Genomic DNA, 9,856 nt, shown 5'->3' on the forward strand with positions numbered 1-9,856 from the left:
ATATTGTAGCACAAATTTGTTGATTTTTATTTGAAAGTCTGGCTTGGTCAAAAAAGACTTGCTGGAACGGTTTGATTCTTAACTAGAGATACTGGGGACAGAGTTCCAGAACGGGGAAAACATCCGAGAACTAGATCCGCTGCGATATAAGGTTCATACGAAAGCGTTAGGAAAAATAATCCATACTAATCTTAGAGGCTAACTAAATTCGATCCAAGCAAGGTGATCACCTAATCGGGTTAAAGCTGAATGGGTTAGGGGCTAGGCATACAAAGTACAGGCATGGCTTGGGTTAGGCGTATGATTATTAGTCATGATGATACTAAGGAGGCCACAGATTAAACTACAGCTTAAGCTAGTCTAGGGTTAAACAATGTGGTCTAACTTAACTAAGGATATGCATGTGATGAAGTAATCGCTTCTGTTGATTCTCAGAAGAGGATCTTTAGGTTTATACTTTTTGCATTTCGCAGCGGTTTTATTATGACATAATGGGTATGTAACTAATAAAAAATATAAATTTCAGTTTGGCAACTAAAGTCTGCCGATTAGTAAACATATATAGCACACAAGTATAGCCAAAGGATTAAAGATTGAAAGGATACCAGAAGTAGTATCACTAAAAATTATATAATTTGGATAATTTCAATTGAAGCATGAAAATAATTAAGAAACTGAATAGGTTCAAGGACCTATTACCGATCAGATAAGACATTGTATATATTGCTATCATTTAGAGTTCATATTTGTATATATATATATATATGCGATAATATTAGATAATAATGTAAGTTCGATTTTTCAACGTTTCTATCAATACTTTTGTCAGTTGTTCACATCAACTGTAGTTTGGTTTTCCTGGTTTCATAATGGGGTATCTGGTATCTGGTTTTTAATGGTCTTGCAAACCACTGAGCAGAGCTTATTGTAAATGTTAATTATAGTTTTTATTCGATTTGCTTGCTTGTCTTGCTGCAGCACTCCACATACATGTATGCACAACAAATAACATTCGTAGAATTTTTGCATTGCTTTTACAAAAATATACACTACTATCAATTATCATCAATTCTTATATCATCTTCTACCTAGTCTCTTTCTTCCTCAAATCGGATTCTTATCTTTTCTTTCTTTGTTTTATAAAGATTCGTAAGGCAAAGTTCGTGTGTATGTGTGTGTGTATTTGTCGTATATGTATGGGTTCTGTGAGTGTGTTCGTTTCTTTAACAAGTCGCCAAGTTCTCTGTTTCTGTTTGTCCTGTTCAACTAAATGCACAATTTTCGTAAGTATAATCCATTAACATAAATGCTAGTGTCTCGAAATCACTAGGCAAGTTGAGCTCGAATGAAATGGGCAGGGGGGGGGATCGCGGTCGGGAACACATAAGAGAGCTACGTAAACTCAGAATACAAACGGAGGGTAACAGTCTACTATACGGATAACATGAAAACTTATATGAGGCGGGGTGTGGTGTAGATGCGATCGGAAGCAGCGCCATTCTTGGGCCCTCAACGTCTGACAATGCTGGATGGACGGGGCAGGCCGCTGCGCTTCATCTGCGACGGTGGCCGCAGCCCCGATGGCTTCGGAATGCCGGTGGATCCCGTTGTGACCTGGGTCAGCTTCGAGGTTAGCGCCTGCGTGTCAAAGGCTTGTGGTGGATTCTGCTGAGGAACATTTCCGCCATTAACCGTCCTGCTGCTGTCCTTGTGTCCATAGAGACTGCCACGGGAGGAGGCCGACGAAAGACTCTGCAGGGGATTAGAAAATAAGGAATGAGTTTAAAATTTAACGCATGTAGTGGTCTACCAACCTCTGGGGTATCTGCGTCTGTCTTAGTACTCAAGCTGTAGTAGCCCGAAGAGGGCCGAGCGAGTCCATTTCCTCCTGCACGCTTGGCACCAGCCAGTCCAGGGCCTCGCAGGCCACTGACCAACTTGGGGACTTTGAAAACACCAGAGTCATCCTAAAGATGGTCCAGAAATCAAAAAGTATTCTCCAATTTTATCATTCAGCTCTTACCTCTTGACTCTGTGAGGCCACACGAAGTCCGCTGGTCAACTTACTAGCCGGTGCTCCAGGCCTCCGAAGTCCACCTCCCAAACTGGGCCTCGGTAAAGCACCTGCTCCCGCTCCCCCTGCAATGCCGCTCATCGTAGAGGACAGGTTGTGGAAAGATTTCGACTTGATGCCCATGGGACTCTTCAGTTCGGTGCTGGAAGGAACTGGAACAGCGACGGGCACGGCGGCGGTTGTGGAGTTCAGACCTGCGCCAGCCGAAGTGGCCTTGCTCACCGTGGTGAACTTCTGCAGGCCGCTTATGTAGCGAGGTCTGGACAGGGAGCGAGGCTGGGGAAGCGTGGACTCCGCCGAGGGATGAGCGTTCGTTCGACGCTGCAGTAGGCTCTTCTCCTTGGGCTTCTTGTAGGTCAAGTAGTTGCTGGCACTTCCCTCCGCCCTATAATTGTTGTTGTTGGCGGCTACGTTCTGATCCCGGCGAGACAAGCGACTTGGCGGGGAGGCCTGTCGCTGTGGCTGCTGCTCCGCTTCCTGTAGCTGGTCTTCATCCTCCACCGCTTCTTGCGGAGGATCCTCCAGCTGCTGCGGCTCATCGTCTATACAAGGCACTATAATCTCCTGCTGCAGGCGCATATCCCTGGAAATCTTGATGGTCTTGAAGCGTTCCCGATCCCTCTCTCGGCGCTCCGCCAGCTTATAGCTGGACGGATCAGTCTCTGCTGCTACCTGCGACCGGGGTTGTTCCTCCGCGGGCTCAGGCTCTGGTTCCGGGGCCGGCTGCTCCTCCTGGGGTACATCTCTCCGCTGGACAATAAAGGAAGCCGAGTTACAGCTGGCAGAGCTGCCGTTGCTGCCGTGCATCACGCTCAGGTTGACGTCGTCGTAGAGGCGACTCCGCCGGCTCAGCAGTCGCTCTCCTGTGCCACTGCTACTGTTATTGCTGCTCGAATGGCTTTGATTCAGTGTTGGAGTCTCCACCTTATCGACTGGAGTTTGCAGTTTCGGTTCCTCTTCCTCCCGCTCCGGCTCCGCTTCCGGTTCGTCGCGATGGAAGCGCCTCTTTATCGTGTCCAGGGATTTCTGCATCTTGAGCTGGACCTCGTTTAGGGTGTTGACCTTTCCCAGTTCGGCCAGCATGTGCTCGAACTGCTCCTCGTCGCCCTGCTGGGCCAGCAACTCCACTTCGGCCTCGGCCAGATCCATGACGCACTGCATCTGCTTGTGTTGCTCGGACATCTGCAGGCTGTAGGTGCCATCCAGTGGCTGTTCGATCTGCTCCAGCAGCTCCATTGTGTCCAGCACGAACTTTTCGCCGTCGAACGGAGCTGCTTTCGCCGCTGGCTCAAAGGTATTATTGAGGCGTGCCGGTGCTCCGGTTGGCTTCTGCGGCGTGACACTGACTATCGGGGACAGGTTCATGTCGCCCCGACCCTTGAGGGTGGGCGTATATCCTTGCTTGTTGTTGTTGTGGTAGTAGTGGGGTCGAATGTTGGTCGTCAGTGGCGTGGATTCCATGGTGAGTAGTGCCAGTTTCCGTTCGACGTTCTCGGGCGTTTCACAGCGAGCTTCCGGTGTGTTGCATCCCTCCGTGTAGGTGGTGTTCATCTGACGGCCCGCCAGCAGCAAGGTCTCATCCGCCGCTGGAGCGGCTGCAGAGCTCGCAGCTGAAGGTCGCTTGAAGGTGGCATTCCCATCCATTGGCATCGATTCAGCGTCCGATTGCAGCACCGATGTGGTCAGGCTGTCCACTAGGTTGAAGGTGGTGTCGCCAATCATTTCCTCGCCCAGGATCATGGTTCGCTGCAGGACTGGAAAAGCGGCAGACATCGGCCTCTCCGGGGCCAGTGGATTCGACATGCTGTCTGTGCTATTGTCCATGGTGCTGCACCCCGAGGCGGTCTTGCTCAGCGTAAGGGATATCTCATCGATCTGGCCAATGTGCGAGTCCTTGGTCAAGGTGCCGTCCTCCTCGCACAGCGTCAGCGACTCCAGCGCCTTTCTGTCCCGGATCATGTCACTGAGAGTGTAGCCAGCCAAACCACCGCCAAGGCCCATGCCCGCCACCATGTTATCCGTTGTTTGGTTGGTGAGTGTGGTGGTGAGGCTGGGGTCCTGTTCCAGGCTGAGGGTCGACTGGAGGAAGTTCAAGTTGGTGAAGTCGGCCGAGGTAATCAGGGAATTGTTCATCCGTTCCGTGTTCATGGACGAGCAGATGGAAGACGGCGGCGAGGTGTCCTGCAGGAAGGATTTGTGCATGTTCGTGGTGACCAGGCCCCCGATTTCCAGTTGGAGCATCGCTGGTGTGCCCACTCCGCTGTCATTGCCCGCTCCATTCTGGCTCTGCTAGAAATAAGAGATCCGATTAGGGCAAGTTCAGTTCAAGATGCGTCTCTATACTCACGAAATCAAGGTTGCGACGTTTGGGCCGAGTGAAGGTCTTCGTGTTGTGTTTGTAGGCTTGCATTTGGGAGAACAGTAGTTGGTTAGAGATTATTTTCTTCGGTATGAGCTTGACGACTTATGAACGATCTTAGTCTAGATAACAGATAAACGATCTTAACCTAATCCTTGTTAACTTGTTTAAAACTAATCAAAAATCGTCTCCAATGAGTACGTCCTCGTCGATGACCAGTTCCAAGGTATCCTCATCAGATACGATCGTTTCGTCGATCTCGTTCTCCAAGTCCTCTTCAGGTTTGTATACCATCTTAGCTATTGGTACTAGAGGCGGCATCTCTTCGAATGTCTCCTTCGATTCAATGGCCATTTTCGGCATGCACAAGCTCAGCTCCAAAACTTCCTTAGTTTCCTCTTCGGGATCGCTTAGCATCGGCCCACAATCATCAATGCAAACGATGCTCACCAAGGGCACCTTGGAGTCCTTGGATTTTGGGTTGTTGCACATGATACTGAGCATGTCATTGACTATTGTCCATCCGGGGTTTCCCAAGGGGCGGAGAGCAAATACGCGCTGAAAGTAGCGCACGTGACTGCCGACCACAGACTTCTCTGTAAAGGATCCAGTGAACGCGAAGATGCGCAGGTTGGCTTCATACACCAGTACATCCAGGGATGTGTTCTGCTGGTCGGTCTGCATCCTGGGCAGCCGACTTAGAGCGAGTATTATGGCCGAGCTGTTGTGCTGCAGCTTGGCGTTGCGCGCAAACGTCGATTGAGAGCTCTTGTGGTTGCGATTGTACATCCTGTAGGGGACAAAGTTCAATTTCTCGGAAACACTCAGCGAAAATATGGCATCCCCATGGTAGAATTGTTCAAGCTCCGACCGATTTTTCGGCTCATCGAAGTAATTGTAGTACATGGTTAGAAAATGCATGCAGAAGTTTGGTCCCTTAGCGTCTGCGCTTTGAAATCTCCTGGGACCGGGTAATATGAAATTCTTTTCCTTGGACAACACACAGCCGTGGATATTCTCCAGCGAAGGCAGCACGCTTCGAAACTGGTTGGTGTTGCACTTGGTCACACCGTTTCCCGCCACAAAGAGACGCTTTAAATCATATTCGATGAGGTATTGGAGTTCTTCCAAATCTTTGATCTTGTTGAAGCTGATATCTAAGCCCTCCAGGGCCTCAAACCGACCGACCGATTCAAACGCTTTCAAGGTGCATAGATAGTTGTTGGAAAGCACTATGGTACGAACCTTGGGCAAGGCTTTTCTCACCGCAAGCAGAACAGTCTCGAGAAACTTCTCCACGTGCAATGGGCAAAAGTGATTGGCCAATGCCGGACTGGCATGAAACCGGGACAGGTTCAAGGTATGAGTGGTGTTATCGTAGCGAGACTTAACAGCTTCCAGCACCGCCTCAACGAACGGTCCGTTGACCACCGTATTTAATACCTCCTGTGGCAGACCATCGGAAAGTTTCATTTCAATTTTCTTCGGCGAGTAGAGCACGTAGCAGTTGTTTTGCAAGCGCATCAGGCGATTGGCGACCAGCATGCTGTCCACCTGGAATTGGCCGCTCGACCCGTTGTCCTCGTCCCAGTTGCGGCGAAAATTAAATATGTCCACATCGATGGGCAGCAAAAGCCATTTCAGCGCCACCATGATCGACTCATCTGATATGTCGGCGCAGTTCGAAATAGACACCGTGGTCCAGCCAGTAACGGTGGCAAAGCGATCCTCGGCCGAGTCCCACAAGACCTTCTCCATTAAGAGATCCATATTTTTGACGGATACTTTCATCTTATCCTTCAAAATTTGCTGCACACATTCCTGCTGCACATAGCTTCTGCCCTGCAGATTCTTTCGCAGATCGCTTAGTGGCTGCTGCATGTATGGCTTTGGTGTTTTAAGGGAAACGCCTAAGCGGCTACCCGAATTATTGGATTTTCCGCTGTTTAAAACTCGCATATTGCTTTTTTTTCGTTTTCGCGTCCGAACTCCGCAGTAAAAATTCTTAGAAGAGTGCAAGCTCTGTAAAACTTTACCGTTGGAACAGTGTTGTCTGTTGGACGCTTTTTCCCCACAGACGTTGCAACCCTGTCCAGCACGGACAGTGCAATTTAATCGATTAAATTGATCGATTGTCTTGAATTGTTCATTGATCGATGTTTTTCAAAAACAGCTTAAAAAATATTTAAGCTGTTTATAAACTAACTTTCTACTATAAATAAAAAAGGATATTCGCAGTATAGTTAAAAATTCAATCATAATCTCATAAATCATTGATAGTTTGTATTCTTTAATAAATACAGGAAAATAAGATAACAAAAGAAAAAGGAAATACAGATCTAATAAAAACAATTTTAATGCTTCCATTCAAAAATTAAGCCAGAATGTTACAAATTAGTATAAAATGACTGATCAATACCCATTTATAAGAATATTTAATTGGCAAATCGATTTTTAATACCCATCAGAGTCTTTATGGTAAAAATGTCTGTTTTAAATAGCTAAGCCGCACTCAAGTGTCTCGCGAATCGCATGATTGACTTTCGCCCGTTGGGCAGGAAGTAAATTGGATTTATATAATATCCACTTATTACGCGAGATTCTTGCCATATTTGCATAGCCAGTTTTTAGCCAGCAGCAGACCACGCACAGCTGTTTGTCGCCTGGCCAATGGGCCGACATACAAACATATATATGGAGGACCGTGTGTGGGGGGGCTTGTGGGTTGATTAATTACCGTAACAATAACATTGGCGCTTGCCAATTATGGAAACGTTAAGTACACGACGGACGGGTCGCCGTCTCCTGCCCACGTTGGGACTTTGTCAACGTAGCCGACGCCGACAGTTTAACCCAAATTTGTTTTAGAAAGCGCAACTGCATAGCGTACGGACTACATACAGTATGTGCTTCCATGTCGGTGGATGCATCGGTATGCGTAAGGCTCTTACCTTCGTTGTTGCACTGCAAATGCATCTGCATCTGCAGCTGCGGCTGGTTGTTCGTCTTCCACTGCTGCAGTATGTTGGACACATCGTCATGGGTCTTGTCCGCTTGAAATCTGGCAAGAAGTACCAAGCGTTCATAAGTATTTTTAGCCTCAACAAAAACAGCACCCGAAGAAAGAGCAACAACAACAAGGGTGCATCCACATCACTCACATATATGAATCATCCTTGAGTGCCTCATCGATGTCCAGGATATCCATGTCCAGCGATGGCAAGGGGAAACTTTATGCTTAGCTTAAAACACTTTAATACAGCCCTAAATCATTGCAATAAATGGCAACAAAAGGGCCTTCGTTTGTCTGTTTGACCAATACAAGATACCAATTTTGCTTGTCGAGTGCTGGGAACTGACGGTGGTGGCGCGTTTTCCAACCCTATTCCACTCCACTAGTGATGGAACTATCGGCCGTCGGTTGTACCACGCCGCCACCTGGTGACCCTATGCAGTGTTTGGATTGTCAATTTGGCATATAAAAAACAAAAATGAGGAAATTAACGGACGCCGGCATGGCCAAGAACTGTCGCTTGTGCGCCGTGCCCTCCTCGATACTGGTGGACCTGTTCTCGACAGAGATCTCCAATCCGCCCGTCTCAGAAATGATGAACTCGTTTTTAAAAGAGGATTGCCGCGTAAAAAAGGATGAACTTCCTCAGAAGGTTTGTCCCACATGCTTAGTGGCCGCACAAAGCGCCTTCCACTTCAAGGAGAAGTGCGAGCAGAGCTTTCACTACTTCACCCGATTAACCACGACTGGGAAAAAGGCGGATCCGAAAGCGGAAAGTGAACCAGAAGAAATCGCCTTTGAGATGGTTGGATGTGGGGATCCGCTGAGCACCGAGGTTGTGCCGGAGTGCAGCCTGGAAACTTCCGAAATAAAAGTATGCCCGGTTCAGCTAGAGGCGTGTCTCGGTGTGGAGGAGGACAGCTTGCTGTGTGGTATGCCTAAATGGAAACACCATAAGCTTTATTTCATATCTAGTTTTCAGAAATCACTCCTAGCGATATAAAGCAAGACATAAATTTGGCTACCGAGGAAGAATCCCAAAATGGAATAGAACAGCGCGATGGAGGGCTCGGATCGGATGAGGACAATGAAGAGGACGGGTTTTCCGATGCCTGGGCCCCCGAGGAGACGTCATCGATATCCAGCGAAGATGAGGAGGAGCTTGTGATCGAGACCGACATCAAGCCGAACATAAAAGCCGGAAAATCTGCTTCTTTGCTATGTCCCCTTTGTGGAGCCCAATCAAAATCGCAAAGGGGACTGGCCCAGCATATGAAGCGACATCGGAATCATGAAAATGATCCGGGGTTCCCGCACTTGTGTGATAATTGCGGCAGAGGCTTTAGGACAAATGCCAAACTTATCATCCATTATCGCCGTCACACGGGAGAGCGACCCTTCCAATGCGAGCACTGCCCCAAGGCGTACACCCATCGTCGGACCCTTAAGATGCATATGCTCTGTCATGATGAGAAAAATGCATATAATTGTCCGGAGTGCCAGAAGACTTTTTACAAGCCATACCATTTGAAGGCACATATGCAGTTACACTCGGGAGACAAGCCCTTTAAGTGCCCCGACTGCCCGATGGCCTTCAACAAAAACTCTGGACTGAAGATGCACAGCCGCCTGCACACTGGCGAGCGACCGTTCAAGTGCGAGATCTGCGGCCAAGGCTTTATTCAGAACCACCATTTGATCACCCACTTGCGGGTCCATAACGAGGACCGTCCGTTCAAGTGCCCCGACTGCGACAAGTCCTTCTTCGAGAAGTCCAACATGAAGAAGCATCAACGCACCCACTCCGGAGTCAAACCGTACAAGTGCGAGGAGTGTGGCCACGAATTCTCGCACGCTCATCATCTTAAAAACCACCTACGGGTCCACACCGGAGAGAAACCATATAAATGCACCCAGTGCGACAAATCCTTTGCCGCGAGCCAGTCGCTGGTGAAGCACAAAATTTGGCACGAGGGTAACCGCCAACGTGAGTTTATGTGCACCGAATGCCCGAAAGGATTCGACACAAGTCACGGACTGAAAAACCACCAAAAAACGCACAAGAAGCCGCAGGTGAAGGAGTCATACCAGTGCCCACACTGCGAAGTGAGGTTTGCTTTGAAAAAGACCCTCGACAAGCATATTTCCACCCATAAGATTCGGCCATTCCCATGTCCGCATTGTCCGGAGGGATTCTTCTCCGGGAAGAGCTACAAAAAGCACATGAAACTGCACAACCTGAAACTGGAAAAACGAACTTTAACTTCCTAATTGTAGGATTTTCATGCAATTGTATCGTTTTTAAAATCATTGTGACATATTAACATAGTTGATAAGTTTTAGTTAAGATACATTTTTTAACTCGCATATAGTTTAAATTTTGTAAATGTCCTAAAACTGTTATAAATAA

General features: G+C 48.0%; 3 protein-coding genes across 4 annotated transcripts; 1 reads left to right on the forward strand and 2 right to left on the reverse strand.

Annotated features, from left to right (window-relative positions):
* Position 1: 1 nt before the first annotated feature.
* ssp2 (short spindle 2) lies at positions 2-7,799 on the reverse strand. Of its 2 annotated transcripts, none has more exons than XM_017244818.3 (6): positions 7,595-7,799; positions 7,385-7,494; positions 4,422-4,477; positions 2,024-4,360; positions 1,815-1,967; positions 2-1,752 (listed from the first exon to the last, which is right to left on the reverse strand). In XM_017244818.3, exons 1-6 carry the CDS (start codon positions 7,639-7,641, stop codon positions 1,510-1,512), a joined length of 2,946 nt encoding a protein of 981 aa, XP_017100307.2. In that variant the 5' UTR covers positions 7,642-7,799; the 3' UTR covers positions 2-1,509. The 2 variants fall into 2 exon arrangements, with proteins under 2 accessions (XP_017100307.2, XP_043070049.2); XM_043214114.2 differs by having other exon boundaries at positions 2,024-4,363.
* Nxf3 (Nuclear export factor 3) lies at positions 4,475-6,698 on the reverse strand. The gene has a single exon (XM_017244825.3). It carries the CDS (start codon positions 6,390-6,392, stop codon positions 4,611-4,613), a length of 1,782 nt encoding a protein of 593 aa, XP_017100314.2. The 5' UTR covers positions 6,393-6,698; the 3' UTR covers positions 4,475-4,610.
* A 47-nt stretch (positions 7,800-7,846) lies between the features above and the next one.
* Meics (Meiotic central spindle) lies at positions 7,847-9,839 on the forward strand. The gene is made up of 2 exons (XM_017244826.3): positions 7,847-8,378; positions 8,429-9,839. Exons 1-2 carry the CDS (start codon positions 7,925-7,927, stop codon positions 9,715-9,717), a joined length of 1,743 nt encoding a protein of 580 aa, XP_017100315.2. The 5' UTR covers positions 7,847-7,924; the 3' UTR covers positions 9,718-9,839.
* The last annotated feature ends 17 nt before the right edge of the window (positions 9,840-9,856 follow it).

Source organism: Drosophila bipectinata, chromosome 3L (assembly GCF_030179905.1).
Source record: "Drosophila bipectinata strain 14024-0381.07 chromosome 3L, DbipHiC1v2, whole genome shotgun sequence".
In the NCBI taxonomy this organism is placed as follows: domain Eukaryota; kingdom Metazoa; phylum Arthropoda; class Insecta; order Diptera; family Drosophilidae; genus Drosophila; species Drosophila bipectinata.

Coding starts and splice junctions, on each gene's coding strand:
- Meics (XM_017244826.3), top strand. CDS start 7,925: ATGAGGAAATTAACGGACGCCGGCATGGCCAAGAACTGTCGCTTGTGC. Junction 8,379..8,428: donor GGAGGACAGCTTGCTGTGTG/GTATGCCTAAAT, acceptor TCTAGTTTTCAG/AAATCACTCCTAGCGATATA.
- ssp2 (XM_043214114.2), bottom strand. CDS start 7,641: ATGGATATCCTGGACATCGATGAGGCACTCAAGGATGATTCATATAT. Junction 1,968..2,023: donor TGGCCTCACAGAGTCAAGAG/GTAAGAGCTGAA, acceptor GACCATCTTTAG/GATGACTCTGGTGTTTTCAA. Junction 1,753..1,814: donor CAGACGCAGATACCCCAGAG/GTTGGTAGACCA, acceptor AATCCCCTGCAG/AGTCTTTCGTCGGCCTCCTC.
- Nxf3 (XM_017244825.3), bottom strand. CDS start 6,392: ATGCGAGTTTTAAACAGCGGAAAATCCAATAATTCGGGTAGCCGCTTA.